The sequence below is a fragment of the Pteronotus mesoamericanus genome, unplaced genomic scaffold (assembly GCF_021234165.1).
Source record: "Pteronotus mesoamericanus isolate MK-2021 breed Mesoamerican mustached bat unplaced genomic scaffold, CSHL_Meso_final contig_269, whole genome shotgun sequence".
NCBI classification, from domain to species: Eukaryota; Metazoa; Chordata; class Mammalia; order Chiroptera; family Mormoopidae; genus Pteronotus; species Pteronotus mesoamericanus.
This window is the reverse complement of record NW_026555114.1, coordinates 1,929,094-1,954,199: the sequence shown is the minus strand read 5'-3', so window position 1 is coordinate 1,954,199 and position 25,106 is coordinate 1,929,094. Positions and strand designations below refer to the sequence as shown.

The 25,106-nt window shown below is 57.9% G+C and overlaps 1 protein-coding gene across 1 annotated transcript in view; it reads right to left on the bottom strand.

The window, feature by feature from the left end:
- Positions 1–7,349: 7,349 nt before the first annotated feature.
- Positions 7,350–25,106, bottom strand: part of BCAS3 (BCAS3 microtubule associated cell migration factor) — a 475,802-nt gene continuing 458,045 nt past the window's right edge. Inside the window, exons 25-26 of the mRNA XM_054574853.1 lie at positions 19,725–19,790; positions 7,350–8,147 (exon numbers count right to left, since the gene is read on the bottom strand). Coding sequence (XP_054430828.1) covers positions 7,999–8,147; positions 19,725–19,790 — 215 coding nt within the window. The 3' untranslated portion in view covers positions 7,350–7,998. The remainder of the gene's footprint in view (positions 8,148–19,724; positions 19,791–25,106) is intronic.

Below are 25,106 nucleotides of genomic sequence, written 5' to 3'. Positions count from 1 at the left end.
CGGGACATCCGGCCCAGGCGCCCGGGGGCCGGGGCCGGGGGCGCGGGGCTCGGACCCCCGGCCCGGGCGGCGGCGCGCGAGGAGGAAGGGCGACCCGGGTGGCAGGCGCGGCGGCGGCTCCTCCCGGCTCCCCGTCCGGCGCACGGCGAGGGGCGCGGGGCTCTGAGCGCGGGGGTGGCGGGGGCTCTGCGCTGGGCTGGGCTGGGCTGGCCCGCTCCGGCGCCGGGGACCACGCGCGACTGGTTAGATCTTGTCGTGATCTCTGGAAAACTGTGACTATCTCACATGTCCTGCCCTGCTCGGATCCCCTGCGCTAACGAGCCAGGCCCCCCTTGATTGCTGATTTTACGCTTTTTGGACCAATTGTGGGTCTCCGGGGGCGGGGTTTTGACAGCTCAGGCCAAGCTCCGGCCGGGAGGGGGGGCCGGGGAGAAGGTGTCGGAAGCCTCAGCAGTAAGAAAACATGTCAACAGAATAAAATATTAACCAATGACGGACCAGCGAGCCCTGAGACCCCTCCCCCTGCCCGAGCCCCCACCCAGCGCCAGTGCCTGAGGCTGCCTGCGCCGGGACTGGGAAGCCGGCCGGCCGACCCGACCCGCGGACTGGGCCTGAGGCGGGGGGCGCCCGGGTTTCAGGGCCCTGGGAAAGGACCCTCAGCCGCATGCCAGCCCCAAGTGCAAAGCATTGACACGGCCCTGAGAGGAGAGGGGGCGCCCCCCTCCTGTGCCCGGCAGTCCGGACTCTCTGGCCCGCGCCCCAGCTTGGCCTCCGACCCCGCTCCCGGCCGCGGCGCCGCCCGGGGCCCCTACATTCCGGAGGGAGGCTGCGGGCGCTGGAAAGTGAGGCCGGTGGGCGGGCGAATCGGGAGGCGCGGGCGGCGGAGGTCCCGGAGCGGAACCCAGGTGTCAGGAGCTGGTGAGTGGAGCGGTGGCAGAGCCCTGGTGGGGCCGGCGTGGGCGGGAGCGGGACTCGAGGCCTTGCACTCGGGAAACGCGGGGACCCCCTAGCCCGCGCCTACCCTCACAGAAGACTCTGGAGGAACCTGGAGTTCCGGGCGAGCCCTGAACTCAGCCTGTTATTGGTCTGCGTCCCGACCCAGCCCTGAGCCCTTCAAGGGCCAGGAGAACGGATCCCAGGGGCTAGGAAGGGAATACACCTTTCGCCGAACACAGGGCGGCACCGTGCGGGGTGATCCCGGCCCCCAGATCTTTGACCCGCAACCCAACGAATTTTCGCCGCATCCGGTACCGGAGACCCAAGTCTCCCACATCCTAAACACAGGCATCCTCCAGCGGCTCTCCGCCACTTTCCTAGAGTTTCCAGCTTTCGCCAGCGCACGTCTCCCAAGTTTACCAGCTCCGAGCAGTGGGGGTAGGAATGTCTGTGCGCACCTGTGATTGAACACCCCCACCCCCCGTGGTCGAACCCACTCTTCCCATTCAGTGTTCGTTCCACGGCATCCCCAGTAGTCCTCTAACCCCGCGATGTGTGCGTGCGTGCTTGTCTGTGTGTCTTACGCCCTGACTGGCGGTGCCCGCTGTGCGCAGCGGGAGCGGCAACTAGAGGCGTGCTCCTAGAGATGGAAGCGACCACACACCTGCTTGAATCAGGCTCGGGCGCTGACACTCAGATTCCTGGCGGCAGCCTTCCGAAGGACGGACCACTCACTAGACGTGGGTGACATTCCTGCCCGCACAACCAATGCAAGTGCGGGTTAAGTTGAGCGGGCCCTGTGCCCGCGTGGTGGGCGCGTACAGCCCACATCCAACGGTGTTCCCGGCAACCCTGCCCCTCAGCTGCGCACACCCAGTCTCAGGGCACCTCGTCGTTGCGCACTCGGATCTGGAATGTAAAACCTGATCTCCCTGGGCAGTTCGAGTTCGGGACCGGCTGGAGCTGTTCGACCTACGCGAGCATTTTTCTATTTTTCCGATGGGGTCCTGGCGCTCTTGAAACTCCCCTACCGAGTGTTTAAATGGGCGCAGCTCCCACGGGGTTTTTCTTCACCACCTGGCTCTTGGGTGTGTCTCTCCTCACTCTGCCTCCTCTCTATCCAGAACGAATCTTCTACCCCGCTCAGTGCAGTCTACACAGCCGGGGCAGGATCCGCTGCAGCTTTGCACAGGAAAAGCCCTGCCGATTCCATCTGAGCGGGATGTGTGGCCCCTTGGGGGAGGAGGTGTGTGGACAGGTTTGCGCCATCGGGGAGGTGACCAGATAATAGACAAGGGAGCAATCCTTAGCCGGGAATCGGGGTAGGGGCCTGGAAATCCCTGAATACATTTGCAAAGTTACATGTGTACACGTACTTTCGTACTTGTAAGAATGTGTGTACACCTAACTGTGTGAACATTTTCGTGCGGAAGGTCCATAGCTGGTCCAGGGGCTTAAGACCTAGAGACCTAGAGAGTCTGATATACACTGGCCGGGGTTATTTGTCCAAGACTTCCGGTGGTGACGGTGCATCGGTTGCATTTGGGGACCACGACCCCACCTGGTCACAGGAACTGAACCTCGGACCTGCCCTTCGCGGGCCACAGGCTCTTTCTAGGCCGGCCCCTGCCGTCTGTCCTGTCCTGCCGCCCCACAACGAACTCGAGGTTCTGCTACAGCCACCCTCAAGCTTCTGAATGTACAACCCCCGCCCCCCCCCCCCCCTCCCAGCCAAACTCTTCAGCGAGGAATGCCCTCGGCTCATCCAAAACCCGCTCAGCCGAGGCTCAGGCGGCCTCCGCGTGGCGCCGTGCGACGCCCAGCTCCGGTCCGGCCCCTCCCCCACCTGGGTCTACCCCTCTTCCTCCCCCCCGGGAACAGGCGCCTCTGGGGGGTCCCCAGGGCAGAGAGTGTGTGTCTCTTTAAGAGGCCCCGGGGGGCGCCTCGCGAGCCGCCCAGGGCTGGAGGGGGAGGGCGCGGGCGGGGGCGGCTGGCGCCAGGCGGCCGAGGCTCCACAACAAAGCTCCGGCCCCTGTCACTTCGCATCGGCCGGGCCCCGCAGACGGGTGGGGGACGCGCGCTCAGCCGCCCCTCCCTCTCCCAAGCTCTCCCGGGCCCCGGCGTCGGGCGGGCGCGGGCTTCCCGGCCTCCGGTCGGTTGCACGCGCTCAGTCCGTTCCGCGCTCCGGCAATAAGGAAATCCGGCAGGGGCGGCCTGGCCGGTGGTGCCGCGGTCCAGGGCCTGGCTGGGTTGCCCGTCTGCCCTTGGCCCCTTAACCTTTTGTGGGGTCACGGCCCACTGCTAGGACCTTCCCCGGGTTGGCCCCCGCCGGTGTCTTTGCTGTGTGTGATGAGCGTACATCTGCGTGAGCCTGCACGGATGCTTGAGGGTGGATGGTCTTGTGGCGGAGGGGGCGTGCATCGGAGACCCGGGTGCTGGCGTGAGGCTGGTGTGAGTGCACTGTCTTATATGAGTGTCCCCAGGCTGAGCTCCAGGGAGGTGTGTGGCCCTAAGTGTGTCACCAGCAGTGGAGGTGCCGTCCAGGTCTTAGCGCGTTTTGTGCGTGTACAGGGGCTGAACGGACAGGCAGAGTTGCTTCCCATCCTCGGCTGTGAGGCCGGACCCGCGCCTCCCGGAGCCTTGGCGCCAGCCCGCCCCGTTAAGCGGCCCGGCCTGGCTCCCCCGCCGTCTCAGGTCTGGCTGGGGTGGGGGCTGCGGCCTCGATGACCCCGGCCCGCAGCGGCCCGGCCTGTCCCGTCCACTTAGACAAATTGCGGCTGACAGGCGCGTAGTCTCTCTGGAGTCGCCGCCCGCCCGTCTCCTCCCTCCCGACCCAATTACCCGGTGCAGGGTCGGGCCAAGTGGCTGGGACGGGGCTTGGGGCGGGGGCGGGGTGGGGGGAGGCGCGAGGAGAGCCGGAGGCACGACCTCTTCCCGGTCGCGTTGTAGCCCCGGCCTTAAGCCAGGAGAGATGGCGGGGCCACCTCTTCCGATTAGGTCCGGGTTAGTGCCTGGGCAGCCACGGCCTGTGTGGCCCAGTCTCCAATCTTCCAGTCTGACGCGAAGGCGAGGCCCCAGCCTGGCCGCTCTGGCCCGGGACAGACTTGGCGCTCGAGCGGTGTTGCTCTGCACCTGAGCCGGCAACCGAGCACGTGTCCCTGCCGGACTTCGGAAGACTTCCCCAGAGTTTTGGGGATCCCGTAACCCTAGGCTCTCCAGGCTTTTCACCGCTGTGGAGTCGCGGTTTGCGGGTCCTAGTTGTTCAGCTGTGGCTCGGGGTTGGCAAAAGTGAGATGCACATCTGCGAACCTGCGTGTGCGTGGACGAGCACGAGTCTGAGATCATCACGGGTGCGTGTGCCTGGGATCTCGGCAGCGTGAACAGGCCATGCTGCCGTGTAGCTTAAGAGCTGGGGCAAAGCGCTAGCAGGACCCCTAGGACCAGCCCACCTGCTCAGAGAGGGCGGGGCTGGTCTGCCCTGCATGCTCACTAGACTCTTGATCTGCCTTTCCAAACGCTTTCGCTGGGAGCGGGCCGGGATTCCCTGGGGCAGCTTCACCGGGAGCGCACCACGTTCGGGGCTCCAGCTGCCGCACCGCCCTCCCTCTCCCGCCGAAGAGCTACCTGGCCTGTCCGATCAGTCTCCGGCCTCGAACCAAAGTTTTGCCCTTTTGACCTGCAGCTTCCTCCTTGCCTGCGTTGGCCTAGTTGCTCTTATGCGAAGGGCATGTCCTCCATCCCTTCCTTTACAGATGAGGACCTTGAAGCCCAGAGGTACAGTAATTCACCAGAGACCACACAGCTACTGGTGCAGAAACCCTGGGATCTTCCGAGAGCAAGGTGCTAATGCTGCTGCTGTCCCCATAGCTGCCCCTGCTCCTACAGGAAGGCAAGACTGAGGTTCCGGGGCCCCACCCTCAGGCTGGGCTCTTGCTATGAATACAAGACATACAGGATAAGCTCTCCCTTGGTCCCTAGAGTTTCCTGCTCTAGGTCTGCAGGAAGGGGGCTGCCTTCCCCCTTTCACAGACAAGGGAGCAGCTTCCAGGTCAGTCAGGGGCAGGCACTGGAAGCTCCTAGGGTTAGGGGATGGGGTAAGCAGAGTCCTGGATCTTGATGGGGGCACAGGTGAGCGCAGAATGGTGCTCTTTAGGGAAACCAGCCAGGGCATGTGAGGCATCCAGGAGCACATAGGCATCAGCAGAATAGCTGTGTGACTTTGTGACCTTGGGCAAAGCCTTGGCCTGCTCTAGGGCTTAGTCTTCTCCTCTGCAAATGAGGACCACATAGTTCTTTTAGGTACCTTAAAGTTCGGAGATTCTCTGATCTGTGCAAATAAGAAGAATCAGCACTGAGAAATCATTTCCAATCCCAGGCTGGCAGCTACCTCCTCGGGCCCCCACTTGCTTCTAGAGGAGCTGATACTAGTGTCTGACAGAGCCCCGTGCACCTGCATTTGCCTCGGGACCGCGGGGCCCTTTCTCCAGTCGATCCCCGATGGTGCCCCCCCTCCTTAAGCTGCCACTGCTGCTCCCATCAGCCTCCTCAAAGACCATGAAGATATTTTTTTCCTCCATCAAACTGAGAGAAAGTCCATAGTAATTTGCCCGTTGAGCAGGTAGTGCTGTGAGACTCAACGAGGTCACGTGGCTTCCTCAAGGTCATGAGGTCAGGCCACAATTAGATGCATGTTCTGTTGGCCTCTGAGGTGATGCCATCTTGGAGGTCGGCTGGGGGTGAGGCAGAGGTTGCCCTGGGTGTTATCTCTAGAGGCGAGGAGGCTGGTTGCTCCATGGGCAGTGGGCAGGAAGGTCCCCCACGCTGGGGCCCAGCTCTCACTTCCAGCTGATTACGGGCTGTGGCAGGGTCCACAACCTCCCCAATTAGTCAGGGGCCAGGCCCAAGGCCTCTCTGATAACCCCAGCTCCAGTGGCAGCCACCATGGGGCCAGCTTATCTGGCCTCTCTTATCCTCCTCCTCCCCCAACATACTCAAAACGTTGCCCTCGCTGTGAGCAGATGAATAACTAGATTGTCCTGCAAGCTCAGCCGGCAAGTCCAGCCCTACACCCACCACTTTCCCTGACTGGAGGAGGCCACCGCTGTTTTGCACCCCCTGGAGGGAAAGGGCTGAGCCAGGGAGGACTCCTGACTCTAAGCTGCCAGCTAGTCCCCTGCGTGGTTGGAGAGGGCTCCTGGCTCTCCATCTTTGCCCCATCCACGTGCACTAGGGTGGGTTCAGAGGGGCTCACCCTTCCTAGAGCTCCGGACTCATCCCTAGGGAGCCAGCCCATGGGCAGTGCACATAGGCAGCCTTGCGGCACCCCTCCTTCCTATCCCCTTTTGACTGAAACGTTGCTCTGGCTGGGGGTGGAGGTTGTGCCCGGAACATCAATGTCTCCGATTCAGCTGAAGTGGGGAAAAGCCGCTGCTCCGCTGGCAGCCCCCACTGGCTGTGGCCGGGCCTCCTGACCTTCCAGCATGCCTCACTCTGCCATGTGACTTCTCACCCTGCAGGTTCCTGGGCAGGAGGGACTGGCTTCAGCCACCCTATGCAGGGCCTACAGAACCTAGTGTGATTCAAGTCCCCCTTCTAACATGCCCAGCTGATCGGGTGGAGGGAACTGAAGATTAAATCTCTTCTTGGGTGCCAGGGTTGGGTGGGATACGTGTGAAGGGGGCAGGGGCCCCAGGAGCTGCCCCAGCTCCTGCCGGACAGTTGGATGGGAAGGCCCGCTTGTTTGTGAACTCAACTCTTCTGCAGCTGATACATTAAACTTCACCCCAAACTGCACCTGGCTCAGTGGGTTTCCTTTGATCCTCCCAGGCCTTTCTGGGGTCTCAGGGAAGTGGGGACTAGGGCTTCCATTATCCTCCTTCCTGCTCAACACTCCTTTTTGCTCCCCCTGCTCCTATCTCCTTCCTGCCCTTCACTTTAGGTCCAGAATTGGGAAAGGGAAGGGGAATAAAGGTTCTGGCCAGGATTCATGAGAGACCCACATCCACTTGACTGTCCTTCCATCGTCTGAGCTTGAAAAGAGAGGCAATCACAGGGGGCCTGGCCCTGAAGACAAGGCCAGCGTCTTTACCAGGTTCCCCTGCAGAGCAGCCCAGCAGCACCTGCCGAGGGCACGGCGGGCCCTAACTGCCGCAGCCAAGGAGTGTCGGGCCTGTGGTGACGGCAGAACTCACTGGCTCTGTCACCAGCAGGAAGGTTGGAGAATAGATTTAAATCAGGCCTCACCCAAGTTCCAAAGCAAACATTCTCCTTCTCCTTCCTGTCTCCTCCATGACCCTTCCTCAGCCACACGTGTCAGGGCCGGCGGGGGTGGAAGCAGGGACACACGGTCAGGCCCACGGGACCCTGCTCGGCACTTGGAGAGGACCCTGACCCCAGCAACTCAGGAATGGACACCAATTGCAGCGCAATTTATTGGACAAGACGTGCACTTTTTGACAAGGCCTTGGTAACCACGGTTCCCTTCACTGAACAGTTCAGGACCAGGGTAAAGGGCTTACAAACAAGAAAGACAAATCCTTCCCATGAGCCAGAGGAGAAAGAAAAGAGGAAGGGGGGGGCGCGCGTCTCCTTTATTTTTCCTTCCATAATACTCCAGGCCTCAGTTCGCCCCATTGCAGAGGGAGGCTGACCAAGGGAAGTTGGGCAGTGAGCGCCACGGCCAGGGGCGGGCTGCGGCTGGCCAGTCAGGGTCAGAATGCCTGGCCAGGCCATCCACTCTCTCCCCAGCCAGGGCCCCCATGGGTGTGGTTAGAAAATACAAAAGCGGATCCAATGCAGGACATCATGTGCAAACAGAGGAGGGGATGGAGCTTCTGCAGTCTCTCTCGGCCACGGCCCTGCTGACCGGGTCAGAGTGCACCACGGTGCTTTGGAGAAGGGTCTCTTCTCAATCCAGGGAGGGTGGGTGGCTGTTGTCACTAAGCTTGGGGAAGGTGCTTGGTGAAAGAGGCGCAGAGACTGAAGGGGAGGGCCAGAGGGGGGCTTTTCCTCCTTCCTCCAGCAGGTGAGTGGGCCGGCCAGTCAGAAGCAGGTAGCTGGTACCTACGAGAAGCCGGTAGGAAAGAGGCTGAGGGGCTGACTCTCATTGGTGGGCAGCGGAGATCGGTAGCCATCAAAGTTTCTTGGGATGCTGCCGCTCGTGGAACCTGAGCTATTACTCAGAGTCTCGATGCTTCCCTCTCGCTGTAGTTCTGCAAGACAAGAAGAGGGCCGGGCCCGGTCAGAGTGCGGCCTGGGGTGGGTGGGGGCACACCTGGGCTACCTGTCTGGGGGTGCCCATCTGGGTCCATTTACAGCCTTCGCAGGGGGTCCCCACATGCTCCCCAGTCCGGACAGGTGGCAGCTCGGGTCACAGGGAGGAGGGAGAAGCTCCCTGGGCTGGCAGGCTCCGGTTGTTCCCTCATGGTGGGAACCCCTTTAGGCCAGGAGTATGGCCACCCTGATGATTTGTTGACCACGCTGTGGACACATGCGCACGCCCGCACATACTCGTGTGCAGCCAGCATGCCCTACCCCCACCCCTGACTCCACGAGTGGCTCCTGTCCTGGATCTACAGGCCTGGCAGGAGGTGCGCGGCCAGGCCGTGAGAAGGACCGCGGCTTCCCTGCCCGGCCTGTCCCTGCCACTCCTCCCCGGCCGCAGGGCTTCACCCTGGCTTAGCCACGCACTCGCACACTCGTTCTCACCCACACAATCTGCCTGCTGCCCAGGCCCTGGTTCCACTTTGGCTCCTCCTGCAATTTGTCCTGCTTTCCTGCAGGAGGGGATGCCTAGTTTGAGAGGGGCCTTTTCCAATGGTGAGAGGGTCCCTGCTTGCCAGGAGTGGCTCCTTTCTTCCTTCTTCTTAGCCCCCAGGTCTCCTGGAGGCCCCCCTGCAACGTACTTGCTCAGAGTCTACCTGCGGAGCAGGCAGAGAGGCTCCTGGCCCCTCCTGCACCCCTCCCCTGGCCCGGCCCGGCCCGGCACAGCCCTGCTGCTGTCTTGGATACAGCAGCTGGGTTCAACTCATTCAGTCATGGGCGCCTCACTGAACTGCCAAACCTCTCTTGACCTAAGGCAGGTACTGGGTTGGTAGGTCAAGAATAGATGTCCTTGGAGGCTGAATGCAAGGAAAGAGGAATTATTTCTTGGCTTTTTGAAAGCGGCCAGTTCCTATCGCCTTTCAGTCCCTCAGAGTGGGCTCTGAGATGTGGTTACACACATCCCTGGGCAAAATCTCGGAGTTTGCCTCACGACCTGCAGCCGCTCCCTCTCCAAGCACACCTCTCTTGGACTGAGGGGGGTCTCGCTTATCCACCTCGGGAGCACAGGACCTCAAAGCAGTCATCTGAAACAACAAGGTGTGTTCGAATGTTCTACGTGTCTGGGTCTGGCTTACGACCTTTATTTCCAGCCTGCGCCCACGCCAGGCCGGCCCTGCCACCACACACACACAGCACAGCTGGCTTTGGTTAGGGGATGGGTCATGGCCTTTACGCCTGGGCTGGCCTTCACCAGCCAGGCAGGAACTACCCAGTGACCCCCACTCACTGCAGCCTGCCCCGGAAGCACTGAGGCTGTCCAAGAGCAGCAGCCACAGAATGGGGGGGAGTCGTCTGTGCTGCCCCCCTTCAGAGCAGGCTCCTGGGCCCAGATGTGAGGGGCCCTCAGGCTGCAGCAGCCATGTCTGGAAGGGTGCACCCTGACACCAGAGCCGCTCAGCAGCTGGGGCGTGTGAGCAGGGGGCTGTGGACGCAGGTTGTGAGCTGAACGATGGCCCCTGATCTCCAAGAGACATGGGCTGCCCTGTTGGGCCTGATCCTGGGAGGAGTAAGGGTAATTTATATATGGACAGAAAACAAGATTCCCATGTGGTCTCCCTTCTTCTTTGGCCAATCTTCAGTCTTGCCCTAATTTGGGAGTTTAGGCCCCCTGTGCCAAGAAAGGGTGAGGACAGGAAAGCAAAGAACAGACCCTGGGATTTCTATAGGGAAGCATCAGACTCCTAGAAAGCTCACTCCCTCTGCTTCTTTCCCCACGAGCAAGCAGAGGAGTTTGAGAGAGATCTCTGAGGCCCCCGCCCACACGCACGGCCATCCTGGCACTAGGGGGCGCTGACAGCAGGGCCAGGAGGGCAGGAGAGAGGAGCACCGGCAGTAAGGAGCAGGAGAAGCAGGGGCTTCCTTAGGATCTGGACACCAGGCCCAAAGTAAAAAGGCCCAGATGAAGGAGCAGGAAAGGCCACTGGAATGGGGGAGGTTGGCCCCTTTCCAGAGCTGTGGGACAGGCCCAGCACTCAATTCAAAGTGCCACCGACACGCCCACGTTGCCAAGGAAGCTGAGGAGACCGGAGCCCGGGTCCAAGCATGGCATCCCCGCTGCCCCAGGCACAGGCCCACAGCAACCCCACCAGCAGGCTCAGTGACCCCACCCACCCCACAAGTCTGAGCAGACGCACCTTCTTCCATCAAGTGACAGTGCAGGGACAAGATGAGTTTGGGGCTCCTGGGGGCCAGGTGTGGCCTGAGCTGCCTCGTTCATATTTTCTCTCCATCAATTAGTCCTGGGCTCCATGGGAGTGGGCAGGCTTCCCCCTTGCGCCATGACCCAAGGTGATCAAGCTCCTCTGGATTCACCTCCCGTGGGTCTCCCCAGCCTCTTCCCTCCTCTCCATTCCCACTGCCACAGGCTGGTTAGGCCTGCGCTTCCCACCTGGATAACTTTAAGAGCTCCCTATCGATCTCCTGGCCTCCACTTCCCCCTCCAACTCATCACCACACGGAAGCCAGAGTGGTCTGTCTGCAGCGTGAACCTCATCTTGCTCTCACTCTGCTGAAACACCTCTGACTCCTAATGGTCCCCAGGATAAGGTCTAAACTCTTCAGCACTACAAAATGGCCTTCCATGGCCTGCCCCCAGATCCCACCTCACTCATGTCACTTGTTACTGAATTGAGGAACGGCAGTAACGACCATGAGTGGTTTTTGGGTCTCTCCCTGCTGCTTTAGGCCCCTGGGCACGCGCTCATGACACGCCCCGGCCCTCAGAATGCCCGCTCATCTTCCAAAGCTCAGCAGTGTCCACTCCTCTGCGACCCTGTCCCATTGCCCTGACAGAGCCGGCTGGGCTTCATTGCTCTGTCCTGACTCCTGCCCCAGACCCTTTAATGCGCTGTGCACTGGCTGCTCATGTGCGTGTCCTCATCCAGGTGCAGGGCCCCTCGGGGCCTGTTCTGTGCCTGTCTCTGTAGTCCTAGTGCCAGCCACAGACGCTGGAAAGGCTGGTGTGCAGAAAACATTTCTGGAATGAATGAGTGAATGAATGAGGAGTGAATGAATGGCGTGGTAAGGGAGGGTGTGTGTGTGGCGCTTTCTGCAGCATGAACCACTAGTACGAGAACCAGGGTCTGGCTGGTCTCAGCCACTTTTCTACAAGCCTTCTGTCAAACCCCTTGCCTCTTCTTCTCACTGAGACACAAGAGCGAGTGTGTGTGGAAGTGGAGGAGGGGTGCGCACACGTCCCCCTGAGGGTCACCCCAGCCGCCCAGCCCGAGCAGCAAGCGGCAAATGGAAATGTGTGGCCTTACCTTCCTCCATCCCGAGCACATGCTTTGTTACTGTTGGGTTGCTCACGGGCGCTGGGCTGTTGGCATTGTTTTTTTTTTCCTTTTTTTTTCCCTTGTGAAAAGAAAAGCATTGAGGAATCTTTTTGGAAAAGATATGGACAATGATCAAGAAGTACACCGATCTCTGCAAGCAGGTGGAGGGGGCGTACGGAGGTGCGGGGTGCCACACCGGGAGGAGGGTAAGCTTGCGCCGAACTCTGCAGTCAAGGGGCCAGTGACATGCATGTGTAGGGGGTGGGGACCAATCAGACTTGGGGGGGGGTTCAGGGATGGAACTGTTGTGACAGAGCCGAGACCCCCATCAGCATGGGGGTGGGGAGAGAGGAGCCGCACACGGAGCATGGGGGGCAGCTGAGGGAGGGGAAAGAAGGGGCCTCTGGCCCATGCAGTGCTGGATGGTGCCCCATGCAGGTGAGTTGCCAGGAGAGGGTGAGGAGACACAGAGGCTGCAGAGTTTTCAGGGACCACTCCGGCATCTGACTCAGTGGCTCAGCTTCTGGCAGCCCCCCCCCACCCAAGACTCCCAGGTCTGGGCAGCTTTCCTGTGGCTGAGGTGGACTCGTGAGGAAAGCCCACCAGAAACCTGCCAGGGCTGCAGGAGAGAGAGCTGGGGGCTCTGTGGGGGGGGGGGGCCGAGAAGCACCGCCAGCAGCTTCCCCACTCAGTAAAAGGACGTCGATCCTGGCTGGTGGAAAAAAGCCAGCCCGGAAAGGGGCTGTTTGTTGTCCAGGCCTCACGGCAAGGCAGGGGATGAGTAGCTCCCAGGTAAGTGGCTGAATGCAGACAGAACATCATCTTACTGTGACCTCACATCCTCCAGTAACTCTGTGCACCTGGGAGGTGGGTGCTGGCCTCCCCACCTTGCAGACGGCAAAATCAAGGAAGAGTAGGAGAGCGTACCCACTGGCCCTGGGTACGCTATCCCCGTGACAGGTAATGGCTGTGGGCGCAGGCCCCAGGGCGGAGATGGCGACAACTCCAGGCATCCCTCAGGCTGGCTCCCAGTGCCACCCCTGGCTGTGGTCACCCGTTCCCTGATGGCTCCTATTGGAAAGGGGCCTGCTATGCCATGGGCCAGGATGGGCAAGCCACGGGGGTGTGGGGCCAATAGAATGAGCAGCAACTGAAAAGGAGGGGTCTTGGCGCTCATGAAATAAGCGAAGGAACGAGAAATCTCGATCCTCATGCTGCCTGGCCAAATCCAAAGGTGTCACAGAGGTGGCTGACCTTGTTAGGGAGAAGCGACCCTGGTTACCTGGCCGGATATGCCAAGGCTGACCCAGGAGAAGTCTAGGCGAGGAGGCAGGAGCAGGCTGCCCACACACGTTGCCTCACTCCTGGGCTGGGGCGCCCAGAGTAAGGGAGCCGGCCTGCTGCGCTTCACGCCACCATCACCCCCTCCCTGCACCCAACAGCGGGTACTGCGGCCCCTTTGCAAAGGCGGGAGCGCCAGAGCCTGGCTCCTGGGGCCGTGATGGGTGCTGGTGGGCAGGGCAGGCCTCTGCCTGGGCCTTTCCCTCTGCAGTGCTGGTCCCCGCGTCCGCTTCACCCTTGAGGTCCTTCCTGGGGTTGTCCTCTCCCCTGGGTGCAGACTCTTCCCTCCCTCGAGGCCACCCTACGTCTGCAAGGCAGGTACTTCTGGGGACAGACTGAATGGAGGCTTCTTTTCATGAGTCAGTCACTTAACAAGCATCACAGTCCCCAATTCCCTGGGGAGAGGGTGAAAGGCTGGGGACAGGGCCTAAGTGAGCCTCGGGGAGAGCGGGGCAGGAGACCCCAGTGGAGGGTCAGAAGTGAAGTCCTACTTGGGCTTCACCTCCAGGCCTCTTCCAGGTCAGATGGCAGTAGGGGCAGATGGCTAGAGACCCAAGGGAAGCCCCTCTGGCTTCTAGTTGCAGGGGGACATTGCAGAGAACCCAAGTCTCAGGACTCAGAAGGAAGCCTGTTTCTGGGACCTGGCGGGGTCCATTCTGTGTGTGTGTGTGTGTGTGTGTGTGTGTGTGTGTGTGTGTCTTTGGGTAGCAGGTCCCTGGGACCCCTGGTTCAGCCCCCAGGCAGTTCCGACATTTCCCCCGGCACAAACGGAGCAGCACCTACTGCCGGCGCCTCTGGTGTGCTCAGTGGCTCCAGCCAGCCCTGCTCTGTGCACTTAGAGCCTCACCATGTTGCTCATTAAAGGGATTAGCAGAGCACTTTTATTGGGCCCTGGCTGCAGCCACACACCCCAGTCCCAAGCTAACCGCCCAGGTGGCCTGGTGGGAGTAGGATTAGACCTCAGGGCCCAGTCTTACCCTGCGCCCACAGCCCACCCACTTTTGGCAGTGAGAAGGGAGAACGACCCCACCTCCGTTAACGGCCTGAGGGGGGAGGCAGGGTTTGCCCACTTTGGGGAGGCCGATTGGTGAAGTGGATAAGAACACAAGCTTCAGCCGCATTCCCTGGCCCCCACTCCCCCGCCACCAGCTGGGAGACTTTAAGCAAGTCGCTCAACATCTCTGTGCCTCAGTTTCCTGCATGTGAGGATAACAAGATGTTTCATAGCGTGGTTGTAAAAATCAAATTAAATAATGTATGTAGATTGCATCACAAAGTACAGCTTCCAGTCAGCAAATGTGAGTTCTATTACTGTTGCAATTGTATTAGTAACTGTGATTATCCATTGCACCTCGGGGTCCCTCTCCATCTTCCCTTCCCAGCAGGTGGCTCTGGCATCTAGGCCCCCCCCGGCCCGCCCTCCACTGGACCTTGCAAAAGATTCTTTTTAATCAAGAAATGGCCCGCAGAGGAGGATGGCAGATATGTGTTTATAGCTTTTTATTTCCCTCCTCTGCCTCTTTGTAAATACCCTCTTCCAAGCTGGAAAATAAATTTCCAGCCCTGTTGACGTGCATCGATTTTTTCCCTCCTTCGTCCATCTCCTAGTTCTCCCCCATCAGCAGAGCCTGTGGTTAAGCCCCTGGCTTGGGTTGGGCCCACTGGTGCCCAGGGGAGTGGGTGGTCCTGGGGCACAGAGCCGCTTGTCCACTGCTCCTTGCCCAGTGCCTGGCTCAGAGGAGGTCTGCACACATGAAGAGCTCCTGTCCCCTTCTGCTGTGAGGCACTTGGCTCGGGAGTTGGGTGGGATGGGAGTGGGGTCTCTGACTAGGAGGTTAGGGATTTTCAGCATCTTCCCTGGACAGGACATATGGAGAGGAGACCAGGGCACAATAGGACGGCTGCAGGTTCAGCAAATGGATCTAAATGGGGTCTTCCCCAAAGCAATGAACTTTGTCCACAGGGAGCCCGCCAACAGGGCCTGGGACCAGCTATGCAAACTGGGGTTTGCAGAGAGAAGGGCTGAGGAGGTGGGGGCTGGGATGCAGGGCCCAGCAGGATGGGCAGCTTCCTGGGGCCGAACCGGAAAGACGGCCCAGATGCCAACTAGGAGGTGGCCCTGGTGGATGCAGCTATGGGCTTCTTGTCTTACACCAGTCCTGGGACTCAAAACCACCACTGTCTCCTGCAGAGTGTAGCTGAGCGGGGCAGAGGTCTGTTCAGGGAGATGGGGGGCGGGGGGGAGTTGGCCAAGAACGCTCCTAAAGGCCCCGACAGCCGGCGGTGGGGACCACGCTCTGGGCTGGAGGCAGCTGCAGTGCCAGCACACTCTCTAGGAGCCAAAAGGGCAGCAGCTCGTGGAGGCAACCTACGGGGAGGCCTTGCTTTTCTTCACACTCAGTCACACCCGCCCACCTCCTGCAGGCTCCCCCTGTGGGGTCACCTCAGGCTGCACCGATGCCAACAGACCAGGGTCCTCTCTGTCCAGCTGGGAGGGGTTGGGAGGATGGGGCTGGGTCCTCCCAAGGATCACCTGTCCCTTCAGTAGGCATTCCTGTTCCCTTCCCAGCCAGTTTGAGGAAGGAAGGAGGGGCAGTTTCTCAAAGCCAAGGCGCTGAGTATGAAAAGGCTCCTCCACATTCAGATACGAGGAATCCTGTTCTGGGCCGATGGCATCTGGGAGTGGATGCGAAGCAGGGCCAACGCTGGCCGGGTTATCTCCGGGCTGAACACCCAGATGTGAGCACAGGGCCCTGGCCCGCTGCCACCACCCGTTCCTGGTCGACTCGCTGCACACACAGCCCGGGGTTCCTGGGGGCACCCACCTGGCCTGAGTCCCGTGGCCTTCCCACAACCACGCACCTTCCTTCCTGGCCAGAGTCTCTCTCAACCCAAAGAGCTCCCACAAAGGTGCCTTCTTTCCTCCTCGCCCAGCTCTTGGTCATGGCCCCCGCAGGTACTGGGACCCAGAGCTGTCACAGGACGAGGCCAAGACCCCATGGCCTTCCCTGTCCTCCAACCCCACCCCTGTCTCTTAGCATCCTGTACCCCGTCCATTGGACTTGGCTCTGTGTGTATGTGCGTGTGTATGTGCGTGTGTGTGCGCGCGTGCACGTGCACACACATGTTGGGGGCAGGAACAGAGCATTTGAGTTCCAGGCAGCACCACTCAGCCAAGCTCAGTTCCTTTGCAGCCTTTGAACAGCTCATGAGCCATGAGCACAGGCAGGGTATTAGCAGGAGGGCTCGCTGGCCTGGTTGGGGGCTGGAGCCACTTCCCAGGTCCCTCCGACAACAGCTGTGATGTGACATCAATCCCAAGCAGGGAAAGACTCGCACCAGAATGCTGCCATACCCCACTGCTGGAAACCCCGCTACCCATGGCCTCCCAAGTCTGGGCCTCAGAGGAGAAAAGCCAGGATTGCCCACCCGGACAACCTCGAACAGTACCCCCTGCGCAGTGACCTTCTCAGTGCCACTTTATCAGTATAACTTTAAATCCCGACCAAGTCAGAGTATGACCTGTCACAACACATTATACACGGGGACAGCCAAGGCTGAGCAGATCTGGCTCACGTTTCCCTGGTTGCGAGGTATTTGATAAGTCTGGCTGAAGCCGTGCTTAAGATCAGCCAGATGTAGGAACAGCCGGAGCCGAAACTCCCTGTGGATGGCGCGAAGGGGGATGCCGGAGTGCGCCCGCGCCCGGGTCTGCCGCGGGTGTGCTGAATGCCCTGGGCCGGTCACTTCGGTTCACATCTGCTTCATCATCTGTCACCAGGAGGGGAGGGGCCGCCCTGGCTGCCTCACTGGGTGTGTGAGGCTCTCCAGGGCAGAGGATGAGAAGGGGCTTTAAGAAGCAGAGCGCACAAGGGACACGTGCAAAGACCACTGCGACTGCAGTGGTGCCCCGGTTGGAAAGTCCGCTCTGCCCTCGTCTCTGGTGTATCTGCTGTATCTGCAGGCATAAGGCCTGAGCGAGAAGAGCCCCTCTCGCAGGAGGGCCCCCTGCCCTTCTGGCTCCAGGTCCCAGGCACCACGCTGGGCGCGGAGGCTCAGCAGCCACCACCTAAGGCAGACCCAGGGCTGGGAAGCATGGTGGCCTGCCTTTGGTGATAGAAAATGCCTGGCCAAGTGCTACGACTTCGCTTCTTTGTGTGTGTGTCTGCATGTGGGACGGGGCCGGGCGCCAGTGAGGGCCCCACAAACATGCCCACTCAGCATGGCTATGAAGAGACAGGGCTTGGAAACTCTCCCGTGGAACCAGGTGTCTGGCAGCCAGCCTTGACCTCCCCGTTTCCGAAAGTCCAGCCTCGAGGCTTGGACGACCACGCCCAGCTCCCAGGCGGGCCTTCCCGAGCTGCCCTCCAGGGCTCTGAACCGGCACAGGGGCCTGCAGACCACAGGAGAGACGCGGCCGGCCCGACGGGCCAGAGCCACATCTGGTTCTCATTCAAATGTCCAAACGTAATTAAATTCTCTATGATGCAGCGGAAGAGTTTGGTAAGATGTGGCTTTCCCCACTTTCCATCAAGGTTAAGAAATCAAAGTCTCCTTCCACCAGCCGACACACTCTCCTCCCTGTCACTGGTCTGTCCTACTCTGCCAAGGCAACCACCCAGACTCTGATCTGTTTTCTAGAGCTGATGGGGCCGGGGCCCAGTGTGGGACCCACAGAGCCCCTCCCCCACTGCCCCACTTACCCACCTGAGAGGATTAACAGCTGAGGCCCTAACAGCAGCTCGTGACTGAGCACTTCCGTGCCCTGTGGATTGGGCGGGGGAGGTGAGCAGCCTTGCGGAGACAGCTGCTGCACCCAGGCTCTCCTCAGTGACACGCCAGTGTCCCCATCCACTGCCTAGAGGGGAGGTATCTTGTAGCACCCTGCCAAGACCCCCTCTTTCTTGTCCCTCACAGTAGGAAGCACTTAGTTACAATTCTGGAGCCTCTGGTCCAGCTCTAGAGCCCCCTAGTGCAGAATGGCGCTTCCCACAGTCAGAGCGGCGTGAACAACACCCCCCACCTCTGCCATCTCGCCTTGCAGCCCCCCTCCCTCCCCGTGAACCCAGGAGGGGAAGCATCAGCAATGCTGGAGGAGTGGAGGAGAAGGCCGAGAGCAGCATCAGCCCTTTCAGGGGGCCCCTAGGAGCCCATGTCCACAGGGTTACCCGTCATTTCTGGCCTGCGGGGGGCTCTGAACCAGTTAAGGGGCAGCGGGGTCCGGGTGTAGTCCTGGGGGGAGGGAGAGGGAGACTTGTGCCTCTTCTCAGCTTCCAGAATATCCCTGAGACGGGCAGCTTTTTCCAGCTTCCATTCCCAACTGAGTATCTTGTTTACGGCTTGTTTTTATACTTCGGGATTTATGACTCTCGTGGTAATGGGTTCCATTCTACTTCCTCTACGCCTATTTTTCTAATTATTGTAGTACAGGCTTTATGAGAGTTTCTTAATAAGTCAGGGTATTTTTCCTTTAGAAACAAACTGTCCTGCGAGTTAATGACTTACAGTGGGTGTGGATGCTACCCAGAGACAAACGGGGGCTGGGGAGGGGATAACCAGGGTGGAGGTGGGGGAGAATCTTCTAGGTTAAATAGAGCTGTGTCCCTTTAAGAATTGTGGCCAGCTCCCGTGCCAGAGTCTCCCGTGCTGCTCACCAGCCTCTCCCCACAGGGCTAGGAGCACATGGCGTTTGTGTGACAAAGAATGCCCACCCAGGGGCAGACGTGCACACAGAAGTTGGTGTCAACCAACTTTGCTGACCTGGCTCTAAACAGGAATCATTTTGTGATTTGGTTCCAAATGGTCAACTTTAGCTTAGTCATGGATTTAATTTAATTTCTTGGTGGCATCAGTGCCAGGCCCATGTATCTGGTGCCTTCGTATCAGTGAAGGAGGTTTTAAGGAAACTAACTCAGTTCTCAGTCCGGTCGTCCCAGGCCGAGTCTGAGAGAATGGCCCTGGGGCCGAGGTCTCTGCTGTCCCGGTCGGGCCCCAGCCTGCCCCCTCGAACCCACACTCCGTGGCGGGCAGAGAATCCCAGGCCTCAATTAATTGCCGCAGTGCCGCCTGTCCAGATGAAAAAGCTGGGCGGATGCCGGGGGTGCCTTTGTGCTCTGTTTGCAGACTGGCTGCTGGTGCCGGGGCTCTATTCATTATTCAATTCAACCAGCTCCGAAGAGCCAGCCATTTGCTCCTCCAGGAGGAATAACAAATCTAGAAATGCAATTCCACTTTGGTGTATTAAGATATTGATTTGCCTGTCGAGTGGAAGTGCATTTGTTTTGTCAGCCCTCCTGTGGGTAGGAAGGGGTTAACCAAATGTTTATCACAAGGCTGGCTTCAGAGTTGAAAGTAATGTGATCAGTAATGAATTTTGTGTTACATTAGGTTGTATAAATGGACAGACAAGCGCAGACAACAAGTGGCCAGGAGTCGGGGCTAATCTAATGATGTAAAAATAGAGACAGCACCAATTATACTAGGGGCCAGCTCCAGGCTCCTGCAGGGACTGCAAATGAATAGGTACAAATCAAATTACTCACTAATAGACGCACTACAAGAGGGGCAGTCAATGGTAAATGCATTAGAGCCTAGTGACCTCTCTGCTCTGCACAGCAGAATCCGAAAATTTGACTTCCATCTTAAAGGTGGGGGGCAGGGAGTGAGGTTCTCAAAGAAACTCTTGTTGGGTGAAGAACAGCGAGTACTCCCATCCTAAACCGGCCAGTTCCATTGCCAGGAGGTGTCTCCCGTCAGAGCTCACCTTGCTCTGACTCCAGTGCCTCTTGAGGGACAAAAAGAGCAGTGGGACAAAGCCTTGAACTTTGGCAAAGACAGGAAGTTACATACCAACACACTTCACAGCCATGTGTCTCTCAGGAGGGATGGTTTTTACTGCTACATCAAGGGCTGTGTCTGTATTGAAAATAAAATATTTCTTTAAAGAGGATCACAACATGGACCTTTAAGAGAGCAGCAGGCCAAGATCAAAGGGAGTAGACATCAAAATCTGGTTTGACCACTGACAGCTTTGCAGGGGGTGTTCATGATCTGTTCCCTGGCCCAGCACCCCGAGCATGTTACATATTTCTCACTGGGTTAAACTGGTATCATTCCTCCATCTATCCCCACCCCACGCCTGCCTCTTGAGCGCCTATAGTCCGCCTCCCACACAGGGCTGCCAGAGCGAAGGATGTGAAGGCAGAGCCAAGGACCTTGGGTAGCCCCTCAGGTTTTCTTCCTCCTCTTGGATGTAGAAACCAGGCCTGAAGTTCAAAGCTGCTTGGCAGTGTGGCTGGGCTGCTTAGACAAGGATCATGAAGACGTGCTCAAACGCATGAACTGTATGCTCATATTCAGCTCTTAGTGGCTCAGGGGATGAATAAAGTATGAAACCAAAAACTCTCCAAGCCTCCCCAAAACCCAGCCCATGCCCAGATGGAGGCAGAGACGCTGGTAGGTTTAGCTTCCCCCACGACCCCTAAGGCTTGCACCAGCCACACACATCAAAGCGGACATGTGACGCCGGTCCTGGCCAACCGGAGCCTGGAGATGATGGGAACATGCCTGTAAAATGAGCACGGGGGGCCCGGGATGGAAAATGTCATCCTAAACGAATGAAGCAACTGGATGTCGGTTCTCCCCAAACTCAATTAAGCACAAGGAGGGGTGAAAGCACAAGCTATCCAGCTACACTGAATAAAACATATGTGGGGGACGGAATCGGGGGAGGTCTGTGAAGTCTGGTGTTGGGGGACTCTGCCAGTACATTTATGAAAGTCGCACGCAGTGGGCCTACAGGTCCCTGGGGGCAGGGGAGATGCCAAGAAAGTGAGCCGGGAGAAATCACCAAATGTCAGAGGCTGGCCAGCTGATTCCGGTGTGTGGGTGGGAAACGCCTCCGTCGGTTAACCCGGACCAGATCGGCATGGGTTGGCCTCTTGGTAGAGTGTTCTCTCTTGCTTTAAAGCTGAGGCTCTGGATTCCTAAAGGGTCAGAGGGCTGTTTTCAACTTTCAGTTTCTGTGTGTATGTGCGCCTTTCCTCTGTTACCGGCCATCAAATCCAGGGGGTGGTCCGCATGCCTTATACCACCATCTGAGGAGGTAGGGGGCAGAGGCGGGGCAGAAATGAATGATGGGTATTTAACCATCCATGACTGTGTTCAACTTTGTTCAGATCTCACACCTCACAGAAAGGTCAATGGTTAAAGGTGAATTCTCTGGCAGAGGAGGGAGAACAGAGAGAAATCCTCCCTTTTGTTAACCATTTACCTATGCTAATGGCTCCAGAAGAGGGCCCTTATCTGGGGGTCCCAATGCCCTTCCCCACCCTTTTGTCCAGGCGTACACATTTCCCACAGGCATCCCTGCTTCTGGGTTGGGGTGACGCCTGGAAGGGGGACTTCGAAGGTTCACCAGTGGAGTCACACTGGCACTTCCTTCTTGTTGATAGAAACCAGCATGCTTTGGTTAAAATGTTCAGGGTAGACTTTGGGCAACTATGAAATGTGCAGAGGAGAAGCTGGGTGGCGGGGGGAGAGAGATGAGAGAGGAGAAACTACCTTGAATCAGATTTGAGAATTGGCCAGAAAGCAACAAGTATGTCTTTTAAACACAGTAATTTTTCCCATTGCTCTGCCAGGCTTTCATTTACCTCTCAGGAGCCACAAAACCCCATCCAGTCATTCAACAAACATTAACTGGGGCTCAGCTTGGCTCTCACCCCAGTGCTGGCTGCTGGGCAAAGGGAAGGCTGGTGGTTAGAGGTAACAAAGATGAACCAGACTTGGCCTGAGGAACTGGAATTGGGGTAGGTAAGGCACACAGCATGGGTGGTGTGGCTGCGGGGGGCGCCGAGGGACCGCCAGGGCTGAGCCTTCCCCATGTAGAAGGGAATCAGCCATTGCTACTTAATGGAAAAGGCAATATGCTATTTGCCTAGGGCCAAGTGTCCAGAGAGTATGTGGTACAGAAGCTCAGAGGAGAGGGGGCATTTGGCTGCATGGTCAGAGAAAGCTTCACGGAGGAGCTGAGATTGGAGCTTGGTCGAAAAAGGTGATTGAGCAGAGGGGAGGGCACAGGTACTTTAACAAGGCCAGGTGAGCTAGGCATGTTGTGCTGGGGATGACGGGACCCTTTTGACAGGTGAGTATGTTCGCACGAAGAGGGTGGTGGTGAAATATGAGTAAGGGTTATTGTGGGAGGGAGAGTGGGAGACTAGGTCCGAAAGGAAGGTGAGGATGGCCCGTAGGATATCCAGGCCTGAATATCCTATCTAGATGGCCTGAAATATCACGGCAAGGAGCCTGGGCAGTCACATGTGGGCCTGGGCGCTTTGTCAGCGGGGAAGTGGGACGGCAGTGAGAGCAGGCCCTGAGAGTGAGAGCCCCTTCCTCTTCTGGGGACCCCTCCTATGCTGAATACAGGGTGGGAGAAATGACTGCGCCCTTCTGCCTAGGTGGGACCAGCGGGATCTTAAGAGCTGGAAACTCTTCCTAGATACCTCATGTAAATCCCGTATCTTGCAGCTAAGATCTTACTTCCAATCTTTCATCTTTTCTTCTTTGTAAATTGGAGACAGGAGTATCTACTTGGCAGTGATGTTATGATTAGAGGACCTTTGTGTGGCTAGCGTAGAGCCCAAAGCATAGAAGCCACTTGGGGGGAGGTGGCCATTGCTGCAGAGTTGAGAGGAGTAAGTGAGATGACACAACGTGCTCACTACAGTGGGGCACTAGCCAGGACATGATAGGTATAGTGGGTAAACATTTACTACATTTACTGGTTTCCCTGTCCCCTGGTGTTAAAGAAATTGAACCTAGAAAGGAAAAGGAACCTGCCCAAGGTCACTGGCTTCCCCCCTGTCCTAAGGAGGACTTCCAAACATCACCACAAAGAAAAATAAGGCAAAGCGTTCTTCCCGGGGGCAGCGGCGGGGTGCCGGGAGCTGCAAGGACTCTCAGATTTGGCCTTTCCGACCAGTGGAGAGCAGACAGGAACAGGCAATCTGACACCGAACGGAGCAGCAAATAGCAACAGCAACAACGCCACCCCTGCAGCAGCCACCCAGCACCCCCAGGAGCAGCTGCTCCCTCCCACCCTGAGCTGGGGTGCTGTGGCCTGCGGGTGGCACTGGGCTCTGTGTCTGGGTGCTCTGGGGGCTGTGGGACTTGTTCTGTTCTCGCCAGCCTCAGCCACCGTGGCACCTGTTGCTGGGGACTTTGTACTTTTGTCTTCAAATCCTGGAAAGAGCCTGGGCTGTGGGCAGGGGACCAATCGGATTTCTGCTCAGACCAGCGCAGTTAAGGGGGCCCGAGTGGGCAGCCGGGGAGGAGCCCACCCACAGCTTAGCACTGCTGCCTCCTCCAGGACTTTAATCTCTTTGCGGGTAGGAGCTCTGTCTTACGTCTTCCTCATCTGTCCACCCCAGGGCGGTGGGCATCAGAGGTGCCCGCAGACGGCCGCCTGCCTGCCGCAGCCACAGACAGGATGCGGGTGCCCACTGAGGAGCTCGTCGAGAGAAGACGCTGAAAGCATGTTGTAAAGGCACCGCAGAAGAAGAAGGAAAATTCCAGGGCCCAATTAGGTAAAGCAGAGAAAAGGACCTAAGTCACTGGCGAGTGGCTTAGATGATAGTGTTTGCCTGAGCATAGGGATGTCTAAAAGGTAAGAGAATGCATTCACTGTGCTGATGCCAGTGACTGTTGTCACCTGGTCATGTGGCACCTTGACATGGGAGGGGGCTAATATAACCCCTACTGGAAATGGAGCCTCAGCATGAAAATGTCCCCAGCCCTCAGCACGGGGCAAGCAGGAGTTCCAAGGCCCAGGGGAAGAGCTAGGGCAAGAGGCAGGATAGAGGGTCCGTGCACTGGGTTATTTGTATGTGTGGATACACGTCTGGTCAGCTCCCCCACAACGAGAGCTAACCTCGAGAGCTTCGTGCCTACAGTCCCGAAGCGGAAGATGCTATCAGGGCACATGCGCACACTCAATATTTGTTAACTTAGTGACATCTTGACTACTTAAAAACTGTGTACAATGTTCAAAAGGTGCTTTTACTCTTAAGAAGGAAAAAATTCATAGCCCTTTCAATAGGTAAAAGAAGTTTCCGACAGAAAAATTGGAAGAGCTTCAGATGTAAGATGTACATAATCTTACAGCCTTTTCTGCTGAGTAATGAATACACATGTAGGAAAACTCAGAGGATTTAGCAGAACAAACTGCAGTACTGGTTTCCAAACTGTAGACAGCAATTCATCAATGTATTGTGAAATCAAGTTAGTGGGTCATGGTCACATTAAAAAAAATAATAATAAAATAAAATAAAATAGAAAGTACTAGAACGCATTGCTCACAATATTGTTTTGTGAGAGTTTTAAGATCTGGGTAAGGAAATAAATGTATTTCTGACAGAAGGTAAGAGGCAGAGATTGAGCCCACAGGGTGATCCTCACGAGTAACTGCTTCTGGACAGAAAAGATGAAGCCTCTTCCTCCTTTACTGCTCTGATGGTAAAGGAGAATGAAACGGAGTCCCCAGAGCTGCAGGAAGCCATAGCCATGGGGCAGAAACAGTCTCTCTTGACCTTGAGAACTGAACTTAAAGAGCGCCTCGGAGTCAGCAGCAGCAAAAGGAGGCGGCCTGCCACAGAGAGCGAGTGTCAAGAACACTTTGGACCCCTGAGTCAGGCTTGGGGCGTTTGCTATTGGATGTGAAAGCCAGCAACAAAGACAAGGCTCAGCTGAATAGGGACGGAAAGAGTTAAAGTCTACAGAGAAAATGCACTTAATATGTACCCAGGTGTTCGTTAAATTCTTTTTTGGTGTTAGGTTATATCTTTTCCTAGACACAAAACAATTGGAAAAGGTAAATGCTTTGCTTATTTTAAAAATTCTATTTTTCTAGAAAAGGCAATTTTGAAAGGAATGTCTGCTAAGCAGGAATTAGTCAAGTTATTTTGAAGGGGGTGGTAGAGGGAGGAGGGGCCGTGGGAGACGGCATTCCACGCAGGGGGAGTGTGTGCAGACGCCAGGCAGGCAGCGCGCATGCGCCGGACCCTTGGGGAGCCCGGCTGGGCCGGAGCTGGCAGAGCAGCGAGAGAGAGGGAGGCCGCCTGCAGGGAGAGTGGCGGCGGTCATGAAGGGCTTTGTACGCGAAGGACGGGGTGACCCTGGGAGAAGGGTGGGGCCAGGGAGAGGAGAGCAGCCTGTGAATATGTGGAGATGACA